Genomic DNA, 25,491 nt, shown 5'->3' with positions numbered 1-25,491 from the left:
TATGTAAATGACATATTTGAAATTTGAATTATTTTTTTCTCTCTTGTTATATAGAATTGTAGCCCTGATAAGGGCTGTGTTTAAAGAAAATGATTAGATTATCGTATTCGATATCTAAAATTTTTTCAATATTACGATTGCAATAAAGTATTATTTATTTACTTCTTGGCAGCAGTTGTCTTGGCTTTTGGCTTCTTGACGGTAGCAGGAGCAGCCGCCTTTTTGGTTGCCTTTTTTGGTTTAGCCGATGATACGGCAACAGTTTTAGCTTTCGGCTTAGTTGAACTTGACTTAGCCTTTGATGCGACAGGTTTGGTTTTCACAGTTCCTGTTTTCTTTGCATCCTTTACCTTTACCTTTTCACTTTTCTTTTTCTCGGCTGTCTTTTTGGTTGCGACTGCCTTTTTGGCTTTTGGTTTCTTATCAACAGAGCCAGCACTAACTGTTTTTTTGTTACCGATTGCTTTCTTTTTAGCTGCTGCTGATTGAGTTACCTTTTTGGGTTTGTTCTTCTTTTCTACAGAGGCAACTTTTGTCTTCGGTTCCTTTTTAGCGGCAGCAGACAGTTTAAATGAACCAGAGGCACCCTTTCCTTTTGTTTGGATCAGTTTGCCATTTCCAACAGCTGACTTTAAGTACCTCTTGATAAAAGGTGCAAGTTTCTGGGCATCACACTTGTATGTGGCACTAATATATTTTTTGATTGCCAGTAGTGAGGAGCCACCACGTTCTTTTAAGTTTTTAATCGAAGCGTCTACCATTTGCTGAGTTGGTGGATGCGATGGTGGAGCAGTTGATTTTTTGGCCTTTGTTGAAGACGTTGCCGATGTTTTTTTGGCAGCCACCTTCTTATCAACTGACGCGGTTGCTGGTGCTGTTGGGGCAGCCACAGGAGATGCTGATGTTGCTGCTACTGAATCAGACATTTTGCACTTTACTCTCAAACAAAAATATCACCAAATACACTTTTTACTATAATAATTGTATGAAAATTTCGCTATGACATGGGCCTTCATTCGAATGAGAATCGAGGAGGACGGCCGTATGAACATGTTTTTGGTATTGGACGATTAAGATGTTTTAGTTTTGTTAAATAGTACTCGTATATTGCTGTTTTTATGCTTAATAATAACAAAATTTATTAAAATTATTCTCCCCTTATATTAATAATTGTTGTAGAATTTATATTCCAACATTCTTTTTTATATAATTTCATGGTTTCATTTCGAATAGACAATCAAATTTGAACTATATGTATTACAGAATACAATTTTCCCATGTAACCTTACATAAAAAATAGAAAAAATTAAAAATTTTAAAATATTATTTATTTATAATAATATTTCAACAATTTACTCTAGATATAGTTTAAAAAATTTAACATTATTTAATTTTTTCGTATTTTTATAACATATTGTAATTTACCCTATGCTGTGAAAAATTAACAATTTTTCAATGTCCATGCAATATTAGATTTTGGTATTGAAAAAGAAAAATATTCATTAAGAAGAAATCAAAAATTAATATATATAAAATTGTTTTTTAATTAGGTTTAATATTTGATTTGTTGCTAATGTCTATTTTAATCATTATTATTAGTAGACCACTAAATTAATGAACTTTTATAAACTGTTGTTGATTAAAAGACAAAATAATAAAACAACAATACGTTTTATTAATCATTTAAAAATCCTAATCCTAGGAATTCAACAAATCGAGTAGGATAGAAAAAAAATAATTTTTTGTAGTTTAATTTTATTTAGATAATTTAAAAAGCAAATATGATTTTTTGTGTTTTTATAAATTTTTACAAATTACTATAATGTTAATATGCTTTTTGATTAGTAGATAAAAACCAAAGTTAATTATAAATTTATTTAGTTTAAATCGATATACATATATATTATTGACAGAAAACATAAACAAATATTGTTTAATATTAAAGCTGGATAATATTATGTATATGACTAGTATATAACCATTATATGCCAGATATAACGGTTTAATAATAACTAAAAAAACCAATTAATGACATATACATACATATATGTATATTATATATGTAATATATTATTAATATGTTTCAAATCATCACCGAATAAAACACATTGAATAAAAAATTAAGTTTAATTTGGGAAATGATAATCTCAATATCGACATGACTAGTTGTGGTCCTGAAAAGGACCGATTTGTAATAAAAATGCGCTTTGCGTTAAAATTGTGTTCGAAATAGTTACTCTGACGGTAACTACACGAGTAGATTTAATTTAAGCACGCTCGCCTCGAATACGTCTGGCTAGTTGAATATCCTTAGGCATTATGGTCACTCGTTTGGCATGGATTGCACACAAGTTAGTATCTTCAAAGAGGCCAACCAAATAGGCTTCGCTAGCTTCTTGTAAAGCCATAACTGCAGAACTCTGGAAACGCAAGTCGGTCTTGAAGTCCTGAGCGATTTCACGCACTAAACGCTGGAATGGCAATTTGCGAATAAGCAGTTCTGTGCTTTTCTGGTAACGGCGGATTTCACGGAGGGCAACAGTTCCGGGACGGTAACGATGTGGTTTCTTTACACCACCGGTTGCTGGAGCGCTCTTACGTGCTGCTTTAGTAGCCAGCTGCTTCCTTGGCGCCTTGCCACCAGTCGATTTTCGAGCAGTTTGCTTTGTACGAGCCATGTTTTCACTACACTTTTTTTTTTTTTTAATGTTCACTCTTCACTGTTTAAAACACAATAAACAAGCCAGCTCGTTTGGTGCCTGCTTTTATAGCAAAATCAGGGTGGGTTAGAAAGAGAAAGAGAGAAAAACATACGCGTTCACTTTCTGACGAACCATCTGAGCGAGAGGCAAACTATTGCTCACTCGCTCGTGTTTTCTTGATTTTTGGTATAAATAGAAGCGATGGCAACAGATACAGCATTAGTTTATTTCTGACTCTTGTGCAGTGCGTTTATAGTGAAAAGTGAAAAATAAAAATGACTGGTCGTGGCAAAGGTGGAAAAGGATTGGGAAAGGGTGGTGCTAAGCGTCATCGTAAAGTGTTGCGTGATAATATCCAAGGTATCACGAAACCCGCTATTCGCCGTTTGGCTCGTCGTGGCGGTGTTAAGCGAATTTCTGGTCTTATCTATGAGGAAACTCGTGGTGTCCTTAAGGTTTTTCTTGAAAATGTAATCCGCGATGCAGTAACCTACACGGAACATGCCAAAAGGAAGACAGTCACTGCCATGGATGTTGTATACGCATTGAAGAGACAGGGCCGCACTCTTTATGGTTTCGGCGGTTAAAATAATTATAAAACCAAAGTGTATTTACTACAAACTATGCCCTTCAAAAAATCGGTCCTTTTCAGGACCACTAAAATTATTAATCAAAAGAGAGAGAAAAAAAAAAAAAAAAAAAAAAAACATACATAAACAAATATTTATACAAATAAAAAAAAGTAGAATTAATGCACAAAATCTGCTTAATTTTAGTGGCACAAGAACCGAATTTATAAAATAAAATTATTATTATAAAATTATCTGATGTGTCACCTTCGATGAAAGTAACAAATGTATTGAATATGCATGAATTTTGATCTCTAATGTAAATAAATAAAGCAAATGGTCACATACATATGCACATATTTATTCGTAAGGCTGGCCTTACATATACAAAAACAATTTATATGTATGGATCGAAAACTGTATTAATTTCTTTTAATTTTTTGGTCGTCCTGAAAAGGACGGTTGTTTTATGTTTGTTGTATGTACAAAGTTGTAAAATTTTAAAGCAAATATTAATTGATTTAAGCCTTCTTTTCGGTTTTCTTGGGCAGCAGAACAGCCTGAATGTTAGGCAGCACACCACCCTGTGCAATGGTTACGCCAGAAAGCAATTTGTTTAACTCCTCATCGTTGCGAATGGCCAATTGTAGATGACGAGGTATAATTCTGGTCTTTTTGTTGTCTCGAGCAGCATTACCAGCCAACTCAAGTACTTCAGCAGCCAAATATTCCATAACGGCAGCTAAATAAACTGGAGCGCCAGCACCAACACGCTCGGCATAATTTCCTTTACGGAGTAAACGGTGAATACGGCCAACAGGAAACTGAAGCCCAGCTCGGTTCGAGCGAGATTTTGCCTTTCCCTTCACTTTGCCACCTTTACCACGACCAGACATTTTTCAATTTTTTTCTTTTTTTTTTTTTTTACACACTGTTCACTTTTCACACACAAATGTTGATGTGATGTGGTACATTGTCGTTTTATTTATACCTTTTCCAACGACACGTTGGTTCAACTAGGGGTTGGTACTCAATAATTATATTTATCCAGAAAGCGATGCACAAAAAAAATGTATAAATTGCAGACACACTAATCGTGGCATTTGGTAAAAGTGAATTGTGTTTTGTGAAATTAAATTTATTGAATTTGAAGTGAGAAATGCCACCAAAAACTAGTGGAAAGGCAGCCAAGAAGGCTGGCAAGGCTCAAAAGAACATCACCAAGAATGACAAAAAGAAGAAGCGCAAGCGTAAGGAGAGCTATGCTATTTACATTTACAAAGTGTTAAAGCAAGTCCACCCAGACACTGGTATATCTTCAAAAGCGATGAGCATAATGAACAGCTTTGTGAACGACATTTTTGAACGTATTGCTGCTGAGGCCTCCCGCTTGGCCCACTACAACAAGAGGTCGACCATCACAAGTCGCGAAATCCAAACGGCTGTCCGTTTGCTTTTGCCCGGTGAGCTCGCTAAGCACGCTGTTAGTGAGGGAACAAAAGCTGTTACCAAGTATACCAGCTCAAAATAAATGTCCCTATCTTAAACACGCTTCCTTATTAAAAAAAAAAAAGGCCCTTTTCAGGGCCACAATATTATATTAAAAAAGAATTAACGTATTTTCAATTAATATTTCAAATTACATACAGCCAGTAGTTATGTGGCTAAGAAATATTGTTATTTTTATTTTAGCCATTTCAGTTAATCGCAAGTTAAAACTAAAAAAAAATGTATCTGGATTAAATCAAAATTACTCGTACAATTAAATTTTTTTTATATGTATGTATGTATGTATAAATATTATGTAAATGACATATTTGAAATTTGAATTTGAATTAATCGCAAGTTAAAACTAAAAAAAAATGCATCTGGATTAAATCAAAGTTACTCGTACAATTAAATTTTTTTTTATATGTATGTATGAATATATGTAAATGACATATTTGAAATTTGAATTATTTTTTTCTCTCTTGTTATATAGAATTGTAGCCCTGATAAGGGCTGTGTTTAAAGAAAATGATTAGATTATCGTATTCGATATCTAAAATTTTTTCAATATTACGATTGCAATAAAGTATTATTTATTTACTTCTTGGCAGCAGTTGTCTTGGCTTTTGGCTTCTTGACGGTAGCAGGAGCAGCCGCCTTTTTGGTTGCCTTTTTTGGTTTAGCCGATGATACGGCAACAGTTTTAGCTTTCGGCTTAGTTGAACTTGACTTAGCCTTTGATGCGACAGGTTTGGTTTTCACAGTTCCTGTTTTCTTTGCATCCTTTACCTTTACCTTTTCACTTTTCTTTTTCTCGGCTGTCTTTTTGGTTGCGACTGCCTTTTTGGCTTTTGGTTTCTTATCAACAGAGCCAGCACTAACTGTTTTTTTGTTACCGATTGCTTTCTTTTTAGCTGCTGCTGATTGAGTTACCTTTTTGGGTTTGTTCTTCTTTTCTACAGAGGCAACTTTTGTCTTCGGTTCCTTTTTAGCGGCAGCAGACAGTTTAAATGAACCAGAGGCACCCTTTCCTTTTGTTTGGATCAGTTTGCCATTTCCAACAGCTGACTTTAAGTACCTCTTGATAAAAGGTGCAAGTTTCTGGGCATCACACTTGTATGTGGCACTAATATATTTTTTGATTGCCAGTAGTGAGGAGCCACCACGTTCTTTTAAGTTTTTAATCGAAGCGTCTACCATTTGCTGAGTTGGTGGATGCGATGGTGGAGCAGTTGATTTTTTGGCCTTTGTTGAAGACGTTGCCGATGTTTTTTTGGCAGCCACCTTCTTATCAACTGACGCGGTTGCTGGTGCTGTTGGGGCAGCCACAGGAGATGCTGATGTTGCTGCTACTGAATCAGACATTTTGCACTTTACTCTCAAACAAAAATATCACCAAATACACTTTTTACTATAATAATTGTATGAAAATTTCGCTATGACATGGGCCTTCATTCGAATGAGAATCGAGGAGGACGGCCGTATGAACATGTTTTTGGTATTGGACGATTAAGATGTTTTAGTTTTGTTAAATAGTACTCGTATATTGCTGTTTTTATGCTTAATAATAACAAAATTTATTAAAATTATTCTCCCCTTATATTAATAATTGTTGTAGAATTTATATTCCAACATTCTTTTTTATATAATTTCATGGTTTCATTTCGAATAGACAATCAAATTTGAACTATATGTATTACAGAATACAATTTTCCCATGTAACCTTACATAAAAAATAGAAAAAAATTAAAAATTTTAAAATATTATTTATTTATAATAATATTTCAACAATTTACTCTAGATATAGTTTAAAAAATTTAACATTATTTAATTTTTTCGTATTTTTATAACATATTGTAATTTACCCTATGCTGTGAAAAATTAACAATTTTTCAATGTCCATGCAATATTAGATTTTGGTATTGAAAAAGAAAAATATTCATTAAGAAGAAATCAAAAATTAATATATATAAAATTGTTTTTTAATTAGGTTTAATATTTGATTTGTTGCTAATGTCTATTTTAATCATTATTATTAGTAGACCACTAAATTAATGAACTTTTATAAACTGTTGTTGATTAAAAGACAAAATAATAAAACAACAATACGTTTTATTAATCATTTAAAAATCCTAATCCTAGGAATTCAACAAATCGAGTAGGATAGAAAAAAAATAATTTTTTGTAGTTTAATTTTATTTAGATAATTTAAAAAGCAAATATGATTTTTTGTGTTTTTATAAATTTTTACAAATTACTATAATGTTAATATGCTTTTTGATTAGTAGATAAAAACCAAAGTTAATTATAAATTTATTTAGTTTAAATCGATATACATATATATTATTGACAGAAAACATAAACAAATATTGTTTAATATTAAAGCTGGATAATATTATGTATATGACTAGTATATAACCATTATATGCCAGATATAACGGTTTAATAATAACTAAAAAAACCAATTAATGACATATACATACATATATGTATATTATATATGTAATATATTATTAATATGTTTCAAATCATCACCGAATAAAACACATTGAATAAAAAATTAAGTTTAATTTGGGAAATGATAATCTCAATATCGACATGACTAGTTGTGGTCCTGAAAAGGACCGATTTGTAATAAAAATGCGCTTTGCGTTAAAATTGTGTTCGAAATAGTTACTCTGACGGTAACTACACGAGTAGATTTAATTTAAGCACGCTCGCCTCGAATACGTCTGGCTAGTTGAATATCCTTAGGCATTATGGTCACTCGTTTGGCATGGATTGCACACAAGTTAGTATCTTCAAAGAGGCCAACCAAATAGGCTTCGCTAGCTTCTTGTAAAGCCATAACTGCAGAACTCTGGAAACGCAAGTCGGTCTTGAAGTCCTGAGCGATTTCACGCACTAAACGCTGGAATGGCAATTTGCGAATAAGCAGTTCTGTGCTTTTCTGGTAACGGCGGATTTCACGGAGGGCAACAGTTCCGGGACGGTAACGATGTGGTTTCTTTACACCACCGGTTGCTGGAGCGCTCTTACGTGCTGCTTTAGTAGCCAGCTGCTTCCTTGGCGCCTTGCCACCAGTCGATTTTCGAGCAGTTTGCTTTGTACGAGCCATGTTTTCACTACACTTTTTTTTTTTTTTAATGTTCACTCTTCACTGTTTAAAACACAATAAACAAGCCAGCTCGTTTGGTGCCTGCTTTTATAGCAAAATCAGGGTGGGTTAGAAAGAGAAAGAGAGAAAAACATACGCGTTCACTTTCTGACGAACCATCTGAGCGAGAGGCAAACTATTGCTCACTCGCTCGTGTTTTCTTGATTTTTGGTATAAATAGAAGCGATGGCAACAGATACAGCATTAGTTTATTTCTGACTCTTGTGCAGTGCGTTTATAGTGAAAAGTGAAAAATAAAAATGACTGGTCGTGGCAAAGGTGGAAAAGGATTGGGAAAGGGTGGTGCTAAGCGTCATCGTAAAGTGTTGCGTGATAATATCCAAGGTATCACGAAACCCGCTATTCGCCGTTTGGCTCGTCGTGGCGGTGTTAAGCGAATTTCTGGTCTTATCTATGAGGAAACTCGTGGTGTCCTTAAGGTTTTTCTTGAAAATGTAATCCGCGATGCAGTAACCTACACGGAACATGCCAAAAGGAAGACAGTCACTGCCATGGATGTTGTATACGCATTGAAGAGACAGGGCCGCACTCTTTATGGTTTCGGCGGTTAAAATAATTATAAAACCAAAGTGTATTTACTACAAACTATGCCCTTCAAAAAATCGGTCCTTTTCAGGACCACTAAAATTATTAATCAAAAGAGAGAGAAAAAAAAAAAAAAAAAAAAAAAACATACATAAACAAATATTTATACAAATAAAAAAAAGTAGAATTAATGCACAAAATCTGCTTAATTTTAGTGGCACAAGAACCGAATTTATAAAATAAAATTATTATTATAAAATTATCTGATGTGTCACCTTCGATGAAAGTAACAAATGTATTGAATATGCATGAATTTTGATCTCTAATGTAAATAAATAAAGCAAATGGTCACATACATATGCACATATTTATTCGTAAGGCTGGCCTTACATATACAAAAACAATTTATATGTATGGATCGAAAACTGTATTAATTTCTTTTAATTTTTTGGTCGTCCTGAAAAGGACGGTTGTTTTATGTTTGTTGTATGTACAAAGTTGTAAAATTTTAAAGCAAATATTAATTGATTTAAGCCTTCTTTTCGGTTTTCTTGGGCAGCAGAACAGCCTGAATGTTAGGCAGCACACCACCCTGTGCAATGGTTACGCCAGAAAGCAATTTGTTTAACTCCTCATCGTTGCGAATGGCCAATTGTAGATGACGAGGTATAATTCTGGTCTTTTTGTTGTCTCGAGCAGCATTACCAGCCAACTCAAGTACTTCAGCAGCCAAATATTCCATAACGGCAGCTAAATAAACTGGAGCGCCAGCACCAACACGCTCGGCATAATTTCCTTTACGGAGTAAACGGTGAATACGGCCAACAGGAAACTGAAGCCCAGCTCGGTTCGAGCGAGATTTTGCCTTTCCCTTCACTTTGCCACCTTTACCACGACCAGACATTTTTCAATTTTTTTCTTTTTTCTTTTTTACACACTGTTCACTTTTCACACACAAATGTTGATGTGATGTGGTACATTGTCGTTTTATTTATACCTTTTCCAACGACACGTTGGTTCAACTAGGGGTTGGTACTCAATAATTATATTTATCCAGAAAGCGATGCACAAAAAAAATGTATAAATTGCAGACACACTAATCGTGGCATTTGGTAAAAGTGAATTGTGTTTTGTGAAATTAAATTTATTGAATTTGAAGTGAGAAATGCCACCAAAAACTAGTGGAAAGGCAGCCAAGAAGGCTGGCAAGGCTCAAAAGAACATCACCAAGAATGACAAAAAGAAGAAGCGCAAGCGTAAGGAGAGCTATGCTATTTACATTTACAAAGTGTTAAAGCAAGTCCACCCAGACACTGGTATATCTTCAAAAGCGATGAGCATAATGAACAGCTTTGTGAACGACATTTTTGAACGTATTGCTGCTGAGGCCTCCCGCTTGGCCCACTACAACAAGAGGTCGACCATCACAAGTCGCGAAATCCAAACGGCTGTCCGTTTGCTTTTGCCCGGTGAGCTCGCTAAGCACGCTGTTAGTGAGGGAACAAAAGCTGTTACCAAGTATACCAGCTCAAAATAAATGTCCCTATCTTAAACACGCTTCCTTATTAAAAAAAAAAAGCCCTTTTCAGGGCCACAATATTATATTAAAAAAGAATTAACGTATTTTCAATTAATATTTCAAATTACATACAGCCAGTAGTTATGTGGCTAAGAAATATTGTTATTTTTATTTTAGCCATTTCAGTTAATCGCAAGTTAAAACTAAAAAAAAATGTATCTGGATTAAATCAAAATTACTCGTACAATTAAATTTTTTTTATATGTATGTATGTATGTATAAATATTATGTAAATGACATATTTGAAATTTGAATTTGAATTAATCGCAAGTTAAAACTAAAAAAAAATGCATCTGGATTAAATCAAAGTTACTCGTACAATTAAATTTTTTTTTATATGTATGTATGAATATATGTAAATGACATATTTGAAATTTGAATTATTTTTTTCTCTCTTGTTATATAGAATTGTAGCCCTGATAAGGGCTGTGTTTAAAGAAAATGATTAGATTATCGTATTCGATATCTAAAATTTTTTCAATATTACGATTGCAATAAAGTATTATTTATTTACTTCTTGGCAGCAGTTGTCTTGGCTTTTGGCTTCTTGACGGTAGCAGGAGCAGCCGCCTTTTTGGTTGCCTTTTTTGGTTTAGCCGATGATACGGCAACAGTTTTAGCTTTCGGCTTAGTTGAACTTGACTTAGCCTTTGATGCGACAGGTTTGGTTTTCACAGTTCCTGTTTTCTTTGCATCCTTTACCTTTACCTTTTCACTTTTCTTTTTCTCGGCTGTCTTTTTGGTTGCGACTGCCTTTTTGGCTTTTGGTTTCTTATCAACAGAGCCAGCACTAACTGTTTTTTTGTTACCGATTGCTTTCTTTTTAGCTGCTGCTGATTGAGTTACCTTTTTGGGTTTGTTCTTCTTTTCTACAGAGGCAACTTTTGTCTTCGGTTCCTTTTTAGCGGCAGCAGACAGTTTAAATGAACCAGAGGCACCCTTTCCTTTTGTTTGGATCAGTTTGCCATTTCCAACAGCTGACTTTAAGTACCTCTTGATAAAAGGTGCAAGTTTCTGGGCATCACACTTGTATGTGGCACTAATATATTTTTTGATTGCCAGTAGTGAGGAGCCACCACGTTCTTTTAAGTTTTTAATCGAAGCGTCTACCATTTGCTGAGTTGGTGGATGCGATGGTGGAGCAGTTGATTTTTTGGCCTTTGTTGAAGACGTTGCCGATGTTTTTTTGGCAGCCACCTTCTTATCAACTGACGCGGTTGCTGGTGCTGTTGGGGCAGCCACAGGAGATGCTGATGTTGCTGCTACTGAATCAGACATTTTGCACTTTACTCTCAAACAAAAATATCACAAAAATTTTTTTTTTTTTTTATTTTTATTTTTTTTTGTTTTTGTGTTTTGTTTTTTTTTTTTTTTTTTTTTTTTTTTTTTTTTTTTTTTTTTTTTTTTTTTTTTTTTTTTTTTTTTTTTTTTTTTTTTTTTTTTTTTTTTTTTTTTTTTTTTTTTTTTGGGGGGGGGAAAAATTTTTTTTTTTTTTTTTTTTTTTTTTTTTTTTTTTTTTAATTTAATTGTTTTTTTTTTTTTTTTTTTTTTTTTTTTTTTTTTGAATTTGTGGGGTTCACCCCTTTTTGTTTTAGGGTATAGAGTCTCTTGATGTACTACCCAAAGCCCATCGGAGGACTCTTCTCTCGAAGAGGCGAAGATCTTCCATTTGCCTGGATTTGATATTAAACCAAGCAATTGGACCGTACGTTAGGATGAGCTGAATAAGTTTTCTATATATAAGGGAGGATGTTTATATGAATTCGGGCTTTGAATTAATGTGATTTATCTTTAGTGGCTTGAATATGTGATAGATTTTGCTAATTTGACACTTTGCTCTTTTTAGGCTTTGATCTATGTGATTTTTAAAGTTTAATTTTTGGTCGTATATTATGCCCAGGTATTTTAGTTCAGATTTTATTTCTACCTGGGTGTTTCCATTGATATATATTTTTGGTACGAAGTTTCGAGCGTTTTGGTAAATATCTGATAGTTTGGGACCTTTAAATATGCAGCATTCGCATTTGCCGGTGTTGAGTTTTAAGCGCCACTTTACGAAATATCTACAAAGCTTATCTAGATAATTATTTAGGTCAATTTCTGCACTAGCCATTCTTGCTGACGAAGCCAACAATAAAATATCATCTGCATATACTAAAGGTTGCACGCAAGCAGTTGAAGACGAGTTGGGGTTTCTGGTGAAAGGAGGCATATCCGCGAGATATATATTATAAAGGATGGGAGCTAACAAGGAACCTTGAGGCACACCAGCCGTTATTGAACGAATGAGTGACCGGTCTACGCCATCTGTGCTGCAGACAAAGAAGGATCGTTGGGTTAGATAACTGTATATAATTCGAGTAATATTATGGTTAAAATGAAAAAATTATTCATTTTATATATTAGGCCGTTCGTCCAAACTGTATCGAAGGCTTTTTCAAAATCTAGTGCACAGGCGATGGTGGCTCGCTTATGAGACAGATTATTGTAAATAAAATTGTTTGCTACAGCCAGGAGTGGTTTGTGGATGAGAATTCCCTAAAGCCAAACTGCGAATTATGCACTATTATCCCGAAATAGTAATAATTTTTTAACCCCCAAATACATGGGTTTGAGTCGTACTAGAATAAGATCTTTAAAGAACAATTGTTACCTCCTAGAGAATAAGATTCCCTATATAAACTTTTGTAAATAAAATCAGTTCATATTTTGAATTCAACGAATGAAGATTGGGTTATTTTCCTTCTGTCTGGAATCCCTATTCAATAGCTGTATATAAAGCTGTGTATCCACACTCAAATTTGTCGATAATAAAACCTGTTCTATTTTCGTCAAACGCGCACGTCAAATACGAAAATTACTGCAAACAACACTATCCACGTTCAAAATTTGCTCAAACACAGCACGTTTGTCGTACAGCTTAATTCAAGTAATAATATGGTTAAAATGAAAAATATTATTCATTTTATATATTTAGCCGTTCGTCAAATGGTTCAAATGGTTTTGCCTATGCCTTGGGATATTCCAGCTAGGATGTTTTGCGTTTAAATCACATCTGCTGATAATGAGTGTATTACTCGAGTATTGGTTTAGACGATTGAACGTGGAATTAAGATCGCTTTCGTAAAGACCCTCATAAGCACCTTTGTAGAGAGAGACTAGAATAGTTTTGTAGTTTGCATTTTAAAAATCTAGGTTTGATATTTCGATTGAAACCGCACTCTGCCGGCAGCGCTGATTGCTGTCTACTACGTCTTTCGTCATCAACAGAAATGCATACACACACAGACGCAACGCTACATAAACTGTATGTGTATGCGTGCGTTGCTTTGCTTAGGGAATGAGTGAAGAAGAACAAATTGTAGTATAAAGAGTAAAATTGTTTCGTTTGTATATTGATGAATTGAGTTGCAGGAAACAAATTTTGAATATGTATAAATAATATTGCCAAGGACTGCAAGGGTATATAAACTTCGGCATAGCCGATGTTAGCTTCTTTGATATTTTTTATTTACGCTAGTGTCATACTTTATCTCACCCGGGTAATAAAAAGCCGCCAAAAAAATTTCATCGCGATAGCTCTTAAGATGGCTGAGTAAACGCATACGCACCGACGGACGGACGGACAGACGGACATGGCTATATCGACTCAGCTTCTCATGCTGATCAAGAATATATGTACATACTTTATGGGGTCGGAAACGTCTCCTTCTGTGCGTTACAAACATCTGACTAATTTTATTTACCCTCTGCAAGGGTATAAAAAAAATAGAAAATTTTAAGATGCCTGTTATTTATGAATTCTGTTAAATATGTACACAGATATCGATGTCAGTATTTTTAAGTATCGATTGTTAGTATTAAGTGAGTATGTGGAAAATATCGGAATGTGGCCTAACGCCACACTGGAAATAATCTTTTTCTTCCTCCGGTGACGCTTGAACGAGCTAGACGCACCACCTGCCGTACCCTGACGATAAAAATAAATCTTCCAAAATCCGCGAATTGGATATTGTTTCACATAAATAATTCTGATTTTACAAAATAAAACCGATTGAAAGCAATGTAATGTATTTTTAATCAAAACAAAATGTCATTAAAACTATTTTCATTTTTTTACATTCTGGGTACTCTTTTCACCACCCCTGGATTAAGTACAAATTTCCCCACCCCTGGCTTGGTTACCCATGTCACTAGCCCTTTCATGGTGACCCTATTCACTAGTGGTGGCGCTTGACCCTTTTTGCGGATATTTCATACAAGAAACGAAATGATAAAATGCATTGCTTAGGATCAGCAAAGTAAGTAATGGTGGTACCCTAGTAAGTAGTTGATCATCATATACTGACTGAGGTAGTTTTTATTATTTATTATTACACTATGCGGTTTCAGTTCTTTTGGGGTGTATGAATAGAAGTTTTGGTTGAGGCTTTTGAAAAAATATTTGGTTTGCTCAAACTCTTCTAGGTTGAAAACTTGTATATCCATAAGATTTTTATTAATTACATTAATGGTAAACTTTTGGTCTGCTATAAATTTGCTCAAGTTACCGACAATTTCTTTTGCGTTTTGGTTATATGTATATAGCTATATAATTGTCGCTCGCGTGTCCACAATCGTTTCCATTATCCCCGACGGAACTACCTTTCAGTATTGCTTCATCGGGGGGAAACTCCACCTATGTCGGGGTTTCTACTCGATGAACAATAGAAAAAATATTTGTTTGTTTGTTTATTTAGTTTATCGATTTATTGTCTTCCGGATTAAATTTAAAGAATTTATGCACTTTTTTATTTGGCTCTCGTCCCAACGAAATGTTATTGCGTCGAGGTTTAATAAGCATCACTCGCTTAAAGAAGTTTTGCTTCATTTCACTCATGCAAATACTCGCGGTCTAAGTGAGACGAAAAAGAAACGAAAAAAACGATTGTTGTCCGAGTTATGTAGTCAAAGTTCTTTCTATTTCTCTTCATCTACATTTAACTAGCTCGATCTAGAAATAAAAGCTCAAAAGCTCTATCTCGACTATGAGAAAGCTTTTGAGCTCACTCTTTGAAAAGATATGAACAAGTGAAGAACAAAACTGAAATAAATAGCTTTATATAATTAAAAAGAAAAACAATAAAAATATTATTTTATTTAATTAAATGTTAACAGACAACTGTTAACAAAACTGGCGCAGTCGACGGAGTAACTAAAAACATTAAACTCAGTTAAGTGCAGTTTGTGCGAATTCGTGCTTGTGCAAAAGACACATAACCTGAAAGGCACGTTTTGTCAAAACATACCGGCTTTGACAAAGAGATTCGCAAAAGTGTGTACAGACGAATAAAAACCAACTACATGTATGTATGTAAGTGTTTTTTTTCTACATCGGATATTTGCTGCATCCCGTACCAATTCGTGCTTAACCTGGAAACATCTTGTGCATTTTTTATGCAGCGTGCCGGCATTTGAAACTGTATTTTCTGTATGTATGTGTGTCTGTGTGTTTAAATCCTAAAGTGCACATACACATACTCAAAAATTTTATCTTATATGTAGCATGTAACGTTGAATCTCACAAGGAGTGTTGAGCAGATGTTGGTTCATAGTGCTGGCCGAGTACGCGATGGGTTCGGCTAGGGTCAGGTCGGCTGGGAGTGGGTTATACGATAGAGATTAGCCAGAACTATAGTTACTTACATTCGATACAGACGTAAAATTTTTAATTCGCGTACTTAAGGACACCAAGGGATAACGGTACAGGTTTAGATGCGAAAGAAAGAAGGCCTGAGGAGACCAGTAACAACAACACGTTAAACTATAAATATAAGCGAACAACTAGTTCGATGACAAGTTCTTAAGAACGATTGATATCGATTGGCGACGGAAACTAATAGAACTAATTCTGTTAGTATTTTTCTTTGTAAGTTCTAAAGAACTACAGCGGCAAACGAGTTCACCTTATCGTTTGGAGACATCCTTAGGGATGCCCACCACATTCACGAGTACAGAGGAGACAACTCAAGGGCTCTATCATCATTTATTCGTGAAGTGGAGATGATATTTTCACTGTTACCCTCCACATCTACTGCAGGAGTCTACGTCTTTCGCCGTGTCATCCTCAACAAAATCCAAGGCGCAGCTCTACATTTTGTGAGAACCATCAAGAATGCCGAGCCGTCGTGGCACGACATCAAGACGACTTATTCGGAATTTTGGCGTAAAGGAATCTTATAATCAACTGTACCAAGAAGTGTTCATGCTAAGTAACAAAAACGATACTACAGAATATTTTAAATCTTTAAGAAATATAATGTGTAAAATTAATGAAAAATATGAATATGATAGTGTAAAACATTCTGAGTTTAGTCCCAAAAATGTTGAAGAAGCTATGTTAAGAACATTCTTGAAAAATATCGATGTAAATTTAGCTTCAGTCATAATTAATAGAAATGTTAAAAATTTAAGAGATTCATTCAATTTATTAGAAACTGTCTTGTTAGAACTCAAAATATTAAACAAAAATTTTCACAATGTAACAAAAAATCGAACAAAACGGAAAATCAAAACTATCAATATCAAAATAATAATACAAATAATCTAAGAGACCGATCTCACAAATCAAATTATAATAACCAAGATCAAAATGCTAAACATAATAACAATTACCAAAATGTAAATTTTTTTTTTTTTTTTTTATTGATCAGGCTTTAGGTCATTTTTTCCAAATAAAAATGAAACATTGTTTTATTTATTTTTATTTATTTTCCGATATATTTCGGTTGCGCAGCGGCAACCGTCTTCAGGGCAACTACAATAAAATACAAGAACATTTAACAATTATGTGACATTCAAAGAAAATCTTTTGTAACATACATTATTTAACACGTCAGCACCGTTTGACGTGGAGTTACGAACTAATTCGCAGTTCGCGCAGTTGTCAGTATCAGTCTTAAAGTTAAGTCGTGTGGCGCTCGGTGTATTGATGATATATAGCATCTCCATCGTGAACCTTTTGTTATAGTGCCGCTCTTCATCTAATATTGTCGTCTCTTCGAAATTCGGTGCATGGCCACTAGTTGCACAGTGTGTCATTAGTGCTGTTTTTGGTGTGTCTGTGTAATGCCTCATTTTATAGTCCGATTTGTGTTGGGAAATCCTAGTCTTTAATTTTGATTTTGTCGTCCCTATGTATATCTTATTGCACGGTATGTTTCCTTGTCCATTGCATGGGATTTTGTATATCACATTGCTTCTATTAGTCATCTCTATTTTGGATTTTGTTTTGTTGAATACATGTTTGAGGGTATTGTCCGGTTTATGTGCTATTTTTATTCTATCTTTGTCATAACAATCTGAATGTGATAGTCTTTCCGATAATTTTGGTACATAAGTGACCGATATATATGTTTTTTCATTCTTAGTTTTGTCAATGGTGGATTTATGTTTTTTAAATAATGTCCTGATTACGTTATCCGGAAAATCGTTGTCCTTTAAAATATTTATTATTTCCATCTTCGTTTCTTCATGGTATATTTTATCCGAAATGTTCAGCATCCGTTGGATACAGCTCCTTGCTGTATTTATTATCATCGTCTTGGGGTGTTTTGAGTTGAAATTGATGATTCGTCCTGATGCTGTTGGCTTCCTGTACCATTTTAGTTTTAATTCGTTTCCTCGTCTGATGACCAAAGAGTCCAAATACGCCAGTTTTCCATTGTCTTCCAGCTCCATAGTGAATTTTATATTCCTGTCAAATGAATTTAGGCTGTCCAGTGTTTTATCGATGTCATCTTGGTGTATAATTGAAAAAATATCGTCTACATATTTCGTCAATAATCTTGGTGGTCTGGTTAGTTTATCCATTGTAGTGTCCAGAAGATTTTCCATAACGATGTCCGCAATCACAGGTGAGGCCGGAGATCCCATCGGCATTCCTTTTAATTGTATAAATGTTTGGTCCTTGTAGGTAAAATATCTATTCTCTTGGATGCAGAATTTTACTATTTCCATAAATAAAGCTTTTGGTATCTTTGTGTATTCCTGTATTTTAGTCCATTTTTTCCTGATTGTGTCTAATGCTAAATCCGTTGGTATGCTTGGAAATAATGATACCACGTCAAACGAAATTAATTGTTCATCGTTACAAATGTATGTGTTATTTATGCGTTGTTTGAATTCAGTTGCGTTTTTTATGTTATATTTTGAGTCCAATGTTATATTCCTTAAAATTTGTATAATGTATTTACAAAGTCCATAGGATGGTGAGCCAATTGATGAACAAATTGATCTCAATGGTGTTCCTTCTTTGTGTATTTTTGGTAGTCCATATATTCTTGGAGAGATCGCCGTAGTTGTCGTCATTCTGTTCTTTTCAATCTTTGAGATAACACCCATCTTATGTAGTTTGTCCACCAGATTGTTGTTCTTTGTCTGTAATCGTGTTGTTGGGTCTTTCCTGAGGATTCTATAGGTGTTTAGATCCGACAAAATGTCCATCATTCTATGGTCATAATCAATATTTTTCATGGCCCGCCGATCGCAACCCAAACCATTGGATTTGCGGAAATAAAACTTAACTACAGCAACACAAAAACAACAATTAATAGACATCAGACTACCTCCAAGAAATTAGTGAGACTGAAAAGTAGTTTAAAATTTCTGTTAAAATGTAGAAAATCTAAATTAGTTCCCAATTTTATCAAAAATACCACACGATGTGATAATATTTTTAAGTTTGACAATAACACATTTCCAGACATCAACAAAACATTGGACAGATATACATATTTCTTTCACGCAAAAATATTAAACCTTCTTATAAAACATAAACATAACACTCTCACAAGAATCAACAACAAATTAGCTGAGACAACAAAAACTCTTGGAAAACAGCTGGACGAACAGAGCATGAGCGCATTTTTGGAGAGAGAACAAAACGCAGTAAAAAGACTAACAAAAACATTGCGAGAACATCATGAAATGAAACATGAGAAACTAAACAACAAATGGAACTTTGCTCTCTTGAACAACAACAGAACTGACGATTGGTTTGTAAATGAGACAGAATTGGAATTCCCGCCGGATATAAAATCATTACTTTCAAAGGGTCCAAAGTTTGCTCTTCCCATAGAACACGAGAAGCTCCCTCTCATTAAATACATTGCCGATGGCGAAGAAATAGTTCAGACAATTAAGGAAAAAGAGAAACAAGAGGCAGCGCGTACTGCATTCTCTTTAATGGTAAAAGAGCATAGAGCGATGAAATACATAAATGCAACAGATCGTGCAATATTAAATACAACTCAACGGACATACAAATTTCTTAAACAACATGACGATATTTTGATATTAACATCTGACAAAGGAAATAAAACGGTAGCAATGAAAAAGATTGATTATGACCATAGAATGATGGACATTTTGTCGGATCTAAACACCTATAGAATCCTCAGGAAAGACCCAACAACACGATTACAGACAAAGAACAACAATCTGGTGGACAAACTACATAAGATGGGTGTTATCTCAAAGATTGAAAAGAACAGAATGACGACAACTACGGCGATCTCTCCAAGAATATATGGACTACCAAAAATACACAAAGAAGGAACACCATTGAGACCAATTTGTTCATCAATTGGCTCACCATCCTATGGACTTTGTAAATACATTATACAAATTTTAAGGAATATAACATTGGACTCAAAATATAACATAAAAAACGCAACTGAATTCAAACAACGCATAAATAACACATACATTTGTAACGATGAACAATTAATTTCGTTTGACGTGGTATCATTATTTCCAAGCATACCAACGGATTTAGCATTAGACACAATCAGGAAAAAATGGACTAAAATACAGGAATACACAAAGATACCAAAAGCTTTATTTATGGAAATAGTAAAATTCTGCATCCAAGAGAATAGATATTTTACCTACAAGGACCAAACATTTATACAATTAAAAGGAATGCAGATGGGATCTCCGGCCTCACCTGTGATTGCGGACATCGTTATGGAAAATCTTCTGGACACTACAATGGATAAACTAACCAGACCACCAAGATTATTGACGAAATATGTAGACGATATTTTTTCAATTATACACCAAGATGACATCGATAAAACACTGGACAGCCTAAATTCATTTGACAGGAATATAAAATTCACTATGGAGCTGGAAGACAATGGAAAACTGGCGTATTTGGACTCTTTGGTCATCAGACGAGGAAACGAATTAAAACTAAAATGGTACAGGAAGCCAACAGCATCAGGACGAATCATCAATTTCAACTCAAAACACCCCAAGACGATGATAATAAATACAGCAAGGAGCTGTATCCAACGGATGCTGAACATTTCGGATAAAATATACCATGAAGAAACGAAGATGGAAATAATAAATATTTTAAAGGACAACGATTTTCCGGATAACGTAATCAGGACATTATTTAAAAAACATAAATCCACCATTGACAAAACTAAGAATGAAAAAACATATATATCGGTCACTTATGTACCAAAATTATCGGAAAGACTATCACATTCAGATTGTTATGACAAAGATAGAATAAAAATAGCACATAAACCGGACAATACCCTCAAACATGTATTCAACAAAACAAAATCCAAAATAGAGATGACTAATAGAAGCAATGTGATATACAAAATCCCATGCAATGGACAAGGAAACATACCGTGCAATAAGATATACATAGGGACGACAAAATCAAAATTAAAGACTAGGATTTCCCAACACAAATCGGACTATAAAATGAGGCATTACACAGACACACCAAAAACAGCACTAATGACACACTGTGCAACTAGTGGCCATGCACCGAATTTCGAAGAGACGACAATATTAGATGAAGAGCGGCACTATAACAAAAGGTTCACGATGGAGATGCTATATATCATCAATACACCGAGCGCCACACGACTTAACTTTAAGACTGATACTGACAACTGCGCGAACTGCGAATTAGTTCGTAACTCCACGTCAAACGGTGCTGACGTGTTAAATAATGTATGTTACAAAAGATTTTGTTTGAATGTCACATAATTGTTAAATGTTCTTGTATTTTATTGTAGTTGCCCAGAAGGCGGTTGCCGCTGCGCAACCGAAATATATCGGAAAATAAATAAAAATAAATAAAACAATGTTTCATTTTTATTTGGAAAAAATGACCTAAAGCCTGATCAATAAAAAATTTTATATAACAACACAAAGGTCGCAAAATCTACCACAATTACCAAAATGTAAAATCTATTTCAGGAAACTTTCGATCAGGAACACAAAATTGAAATTGAAATCGAAACTGTACAAGCCAACAAAGCCATGTTTCAAAAATGAGCATTGATCATGTCCAAGCAGATAAAGCTGATTGTAGCTTTGAACATTACTTCTGAATCAATGTCTGAGCCAAAGAATTGTTCTTGCCATGCAAATTTTCATATAACTGCCTTGAAAAATCACTTCCCTTGATTAAGTTAACTATAAACAATGAAAGCATCACTGCCCTGATTGATACTGGTTCAACAAAATCCATATTAAACAGAAACAAGTTATTACAATACCCCCGAAGAACTTTGTGTCATCCAAAATCATTTTCATCTCTAAATCGAAAATCGCTAATAACGCAAGAAATTATAACTGATCTGCCTCTCGAATTTAAAGAAGATGCCACAATGAGTTGGAAATTGACAACATTTAATAACAAATCGTTGGATGCTATTATAGGGCAAAACATTCTTAAGGCATTAAATGCTATTATTGATTTTTATCAAAATACAATCACAATTAATAATAACACTATTCAATTTCAAAATAGTTCACCATACTCTGAGGAGGTAAATCAAATTGAACCAATTAAAATAGAAGATAGAACACAGAAAATTCTTTTCAATGATTTAAATCAAGAGGAAAACAATGCTCTAACTCAAATTTTAAGTAGATTTAAAAAGTTAATATTTCTTGAGCAATACAAACATTATTGAACATCAGATAAAAACAGTAGTGGATAAACCTTTATATTGCAAGATTTATAGATATCCTCAAATACATGAGCAAGAAATATATAAGCAAATTGAAGAAATGCTACAACAGGGAATAATACGTAAGAGCAATTCTCCATATAATGCACCTTTATGGCTCGTACCCAAAAAAAGCTGATAACAGTGGAAAAAAATGGCGTATTGTCATTGATTACCGCAAATTGAATGAAAACACAGTAGATGATAAATTTCCTATCCCCAATATAGACGGTATATTAGATAAGTTAGGAAGAGCGCAATATTTTTCTACTATAGATCTCGCGAAAGGCTTTCACCAAATTCTCGTTCAGGAACAAGACTGGGAAAAGACAGCGTTTTCTACCCCCCACGGGCACTACGAGTTTAACAGAATGCCATTTGGGCTCAAAAACGCCCCTGCCACATTTCAACGTCTTAAAAACACAGTCTTAAAAGAAGAAATAAATAGAATTTGTGTCGTCTATCTTGATGACGTCCTTATTTTTCCCACTAGTTTTTCAGAACATGTTGGCCATATTCATATAATTTTTAAAAAACTTTGTAAAGCAAATCTTAAGATTCAAATCAACAAATGCAATTTCTTCTCCAAAGAAACTCAGTTTTTGGGTCATGTTTTAACCCCCGAAGGAATTAAGCCTAACCCAGCAAAAGTTAATAGCATTCTTCAAATTAAAATTCCGAGAAATGTTAAACAAATTAGAGCTTTTCTAGGAATCACTGGGTACCATAAAAAGTTCATAAAGGATTTTTCTCAAGTAGCTTTTCCATTGCTTAAATGCCTTAAAAAGGATGCCAAGATCGATGTTGATGAGCCTAACTTCATGATTGCATTTGACAAATTGAAAAGAATCATAACTGAGGAACCGGTACTTAAGTATCCGGACTTCAAAAAGAAATTTTAGCTTATTACTGATGCTAGTAACATAGCTTTAGGTGCTGTTTTGCAACAAGATGGTCATCCTATTTGTTATGCAAGTCGTACATTGAATGACCATGAGAAAAATTATTCTTCTATACAGAAGGAATTACTAGCTAAATATAGCTAGCCCACAATAGTGGGCATCAGCATATTTCCGTCCATATCTCTATGGAGTTAAATTCGACATTTTGTCCGATCACCAACCACTTAAATGGCTGCTAATTAAATATAACGGAAAAGAACTTAATGAAATACTTTATAGATGGCTTGTTAAGCTTAGCGAATTTAACACAAAAAGTTTCATACATTAAAGGAAAGGATAACCAGGTAGCTGATTTTTAAGTCGAATACGTAAAGACGAAATTTATGCCGTAAACATATCTGAATCTCATAGCTCTTTAGAAAACAATGTTGATGACATTAGTACACAACATACACAGGCTGAAGATTTTGGGGACACTACTATTTTAGGTATATTAGAAACAGCTGTTAATAAATTTAAAATACAAATAATCCTAACAGAGGAAAAAACTATGGAGTTCGAATATAAAAATAAAAATAAGAAAATTTATTTAAATTTAAATGATCTTGAAAATGGAATGGAACAAATTTCGAAGAATCATATCATATAAGGCAAAGTAGGAATATTCAGTGATATAATGAAAATCTACACAACAAATTTCAAAGCAAAATCTTCAAAATTTTCGAAGGCAATAAAAATGTAAAATTTGTAAAATGCTCATTTCACGCAAAAGATATTGAAAACGAAGAAGATTTGTATAAAGAAATTGATCTATTCCATAAATATGATACTGGTCATTCCGGTAAAAATGGAAATTACCAAAGTTAAAAAAAAAATTATTTACTTTCCAAACCTTCAACACTACATCCAAAAGTATATTAACAATTGTGACATTTGTAATCGGTGTAAATATGATAGGAACCCAGTTAAAGAAAAATTTAAATATTCAGAAACACCAAACGATACAAGAAAAATTGTTCATATGGATATCTATACATATTCGAAATGTAATTTTCTAACTTTTATTGACCGGTTTTCAAAGTTTGCTACTGCTTTCTACCTTGAGGATCGGAATAATTAAACCAGAAGTTCATTTGTGAAACCGAACAGTCATACTGGCAATGGAACGGAAGAGATAAGAATTATATATCTTGAAAACAAAGATCTATCAATCAAAGATAAAGTTAGTAAAGCTGTAGAATATTATAATAACAGCTATCACTCTACAATACAAGATACGCCACTGAATATTGAATATGGAAATTGTGACAAAAAAATTATACATAATAACATTCTAAAATATAAGGAACACTACATTACACTACATCTGTAAATGAAACAAGAGAAAACTTTGAAGAAACTAGAAACGAAGGATATATAAAAAACTATAAGTCTCTAAGACACAAAAATGAACCGAAATATAGAAAATTTAATTTAAATAATGTATATAGCTCCAACATAAAAAGAAAGAAGAAATATCAGACTTGAAATGTAACATAATCTACCAGAATTGTATTCCAAACACTAATATATATATAAACGAATTGTAAAACTCAGGAGAGTCTTAATTTAAGCGATAGGGAAGTTATGTAGTCGAAGTTCTTTCTCTCTCTCTTCATCTACATTTAACTAGCTCGATCTAGAAATAAAAGCTCAAAAGCTCTATCTCGACTATGAGAAAGCTTTTGAGCTCACTCTTTAAAAAGAACAAGTGAACAAGTAAAGAACAAAACTGAAATAAATAGCTTTATATAATTAAAAAGAAAAACAATACAATTATTATTTTATTTAATTAAATGTTAACAGACAAATGTTAACAAAACTCGCGTGTGAGATAAACGAAGAGATTATCAATACTCTGCTCGCGAGTATTTATTTCATATACTCATATGAGTATATGTAATAAATACTGACGAGCAGAGTAGTACTGAGTAGCAAAGAGACTTATTTGAAGACGTCGCAAAACACTCAACGGAGAACTCTTCTTTCAAAAAGGCGAACATCTTCCATCTGCCTGGATTTGATATTAAAGGGAGGGTGTTTTTATGGATTCGGGCTTTGGATTAGTGTGATTTATCTTTAGTGCTCTATTTAGGCTTTGATCTATGTGACTTTTAAAGTTTATCTTTTGGTCGTACATTATGCCCAGGTATTTTACTTCAGATTGTATTTCTACATGGGTGTTTCTTGCTGACGAAGCCATCAATAGAATATCATCTGCATACACTAGAGGTTGCACACAAGCAGTTGAAGTCGAGTTGGGGTTTGTTGTGAGTGGAGGCATATCCACGAGATATATATTTTAAACAATGGGAGCTAACAATGGGAGCCAGCCGTTTTTGAATGAGTGAGTGACCGATCTACGCCATCTGTGCTGCAGATAAAGAAGGATCGTTTTGTTAGATAACTGTTTAAGAATAAACATCTTGTTTATCTGAAGCGGCTTCTCCAAATCAACTTACTAACTTAGCCTATGACTA

The 25,491-nt window shown here is 33.8% G+C and overlaps 11 protein-coding genes across 11 annotated transcripts; 4 read left to right on the top strand and 7 right to left on the bottom strand.

Moving 5' to 3' along the window:
- Positions 1–64: 64 nt before the first annotated feature.
- Positions 65–987, bottom strand: LOC137586830 (histone H1-like). The gene has a single exon (XM_068303005.1). It carries the CDS (start codon positions 924–926, stop codon positions 159–161), a length of 768 nt encoding a protein of 255 aa, XP_068159106.1. The 5' UTR covers positions 927–987; the 3' UTR covers positions 65–158.
- A 1,179-nt stretch (positions 988–2,166) lies between these two features.
- On the bottom strand, positions 2,167–2,735 carry LOC137586679 (histone H3). The gene has a single exon (XM_068302811.1). The coding sequence runs from the start codon at positions 2,676–2,678 to the stop codon at positions 2,268–2,270; it is 411 nt and encodes a 136-aa protein (XP_068158912.1). The 5' UTR covers positions 2,679–2,735; the 3' UTR covers positions 2,167–2,267.
- A 189-nt stretch (positions 2,736–2,924) lies between these two features.
- Positions 2,925–3,356, top strand: LOC137586689 (histone H4). The gene has a single exon (XM_068302822.1). It carries the CDS (start codon positions 2,978–2,980, stop codon positions 3,287–3,289), a length of 312 nt encoding a protein of 103 aa, XP_068158923.1. The 5' UTR covers positions 2,925–2,977; the 3' UTR covers positions 3,290–3,356.
- A 365-nt stretch (positions 3,357–3,721) lies between these two features.
- On the bottom strand, positions 3,722–4,207 carry LOC137584597 (histone H2A). Its single transcript, XM_068300113.1, has one exon. It carries the CDS (start codon positions 4,165–4,167, stop codon positions 3,793–3,795), a length of 375 nt encoding a protein of 124 aa, XP_068156214.1. The 5' UTR covers positions 4,168–4,207; the 3' UTR covers positions 3,722–3,792.
- Positions 4,208–4,370: 163 nt separating this feature from the next.
- Positions 4,371–4,856, top strand: LOC137584678 (histone H2B). The gene has a single exon (XM_068300232.1). It carries the CDS (start codon positions 4,431–4,433, stop codon positions 4,800–4,802), a length of 372 nt encoding a protein of 123 aa, XP_068156333.1. The 5' UTR covers positions 4,371–4,430; the 3' UTR covers positions 4,803–4,856.
- Positions 4,857–5,262: 406 nt separating this feature from the next.
- LOC137584522 (histone H1-like) lies at positions 5,263–6,185 on the bottom strand. The gene has a single exon (XM_068299987.1). It carries the CDS (start codon positions 6,122–6,124, stop codon positions 5,357–5,359), a length of 768 nt encoding a protein of 255 aa, XP_068156088.1. The 5' UTR covers positions 6,125–6,185; the 3' UTR covers positions 5,263–5,356.
- Positions 6,186–7,365: 1,180 nt separating this feature from the next.
- Positions 7,366–7,933, bottom strand: LOC137586583 (histone H3). Its single transcript, XM_068302680.1, has one exon. The coding sequence runs from the start codon at positions 7,875–7,877 to the stop codon at positions 7,467–7,469; it is 411 nt and encodes a 136-aa protein (XP_068158781.1). The 5' UTR covers positions 7,878–7,933; the 3' UTR covers positions 7,366–7,466.
- Positions 7,934–8,123: 190 nt separating this feature from the next.
- LOC137586593 (histone H4) lies at positions 8,124–8,555 on the top strand. Its single transcript, XM_068302693.1, has one exon. The coding sequence runs from the start codon at positions 8,177–8,179 to the stop codon at positions 8,486–8,488; it is 312 nt and encodes a 103-aa protein (XP_068158794.1). The 5' UTR covers positions 8,124–8,176; the 3' UTR covers positions 8,489–8,555.
- A 365-nt stretch (positions 8,556–8,920) lies between these two features.
- LOC137583756 (histone H2A) lies at positions 8,921–9,434 on the bottom strand. The gene has a single exon (XM_068298900.1). The coding sequence runs from the start codon at positions 9,364–9,366 to the stop codon at positions 8,992–8,994; it is 375 nt and encodes a 124-aa protein (XP_068155001.1). The 5' UTR covers positions 9,367–9,434; the 3' UTR covers positions 8,921–8,991.
- A 133-nt stretch (positions 9,435–9,567) lies between these two features.
- LOC137583834 (histone H2B) lies at positions 9,568–10,077 on the top strand. Its single transcript, XM_068299022.1, has one exon. It carries the CDS (start codon positions 9,628–9,630, stop codon positions 9,997–9,999), a length of 372 nt encoding a protein of 123 aa, XP_068155123.1. The 5' UTR covers positions 9,568–9,627; the 3' UTR covers positions 10,000–10,077.
- A 380-nt stretch (positions 10,078–10,457) lies between these two features.
- On the bottom strand, positions 10,458–11,348 carry LOC137583671 (histone H1-like). Its single transcript, XM_068298796.1, has one exon. It carries the CDS (start codon positions 11,317–11,319, stop codon positions 10,552–10,554), a length of 768 nt encoding a protein of 255 aa, XP_068154897.1. The 5' UTR covers positions 11,320–11,348; the 3' UTR covers positions 10,458–10,551.
- Between the last annotated feature and the right edge of the window lie 14,143 nt (positions 11,349–25,491).

Source organism: Drosophila tropicalis, unplaced genomic scaffold, assembly GCF_018151085.1.
Source record: "Drosophila tropicalis isolate 14030-0801.00 unplaced genomic scaffold, ASM1815108v1 contig_1009, whole genome shotgun sequence".
In the NCBI taxonomy this organism is placed as follows: Eukaryota; Metazoa; Arthropoda; class Insecta; order Diptera; family Drosophilidae; genus Drosophila; species Drosophila tropicalis.
Note: the sequence above shows the minus strand (reverse complement) of the source record. Positions and strands in the feature narration are given on the sequence as shown.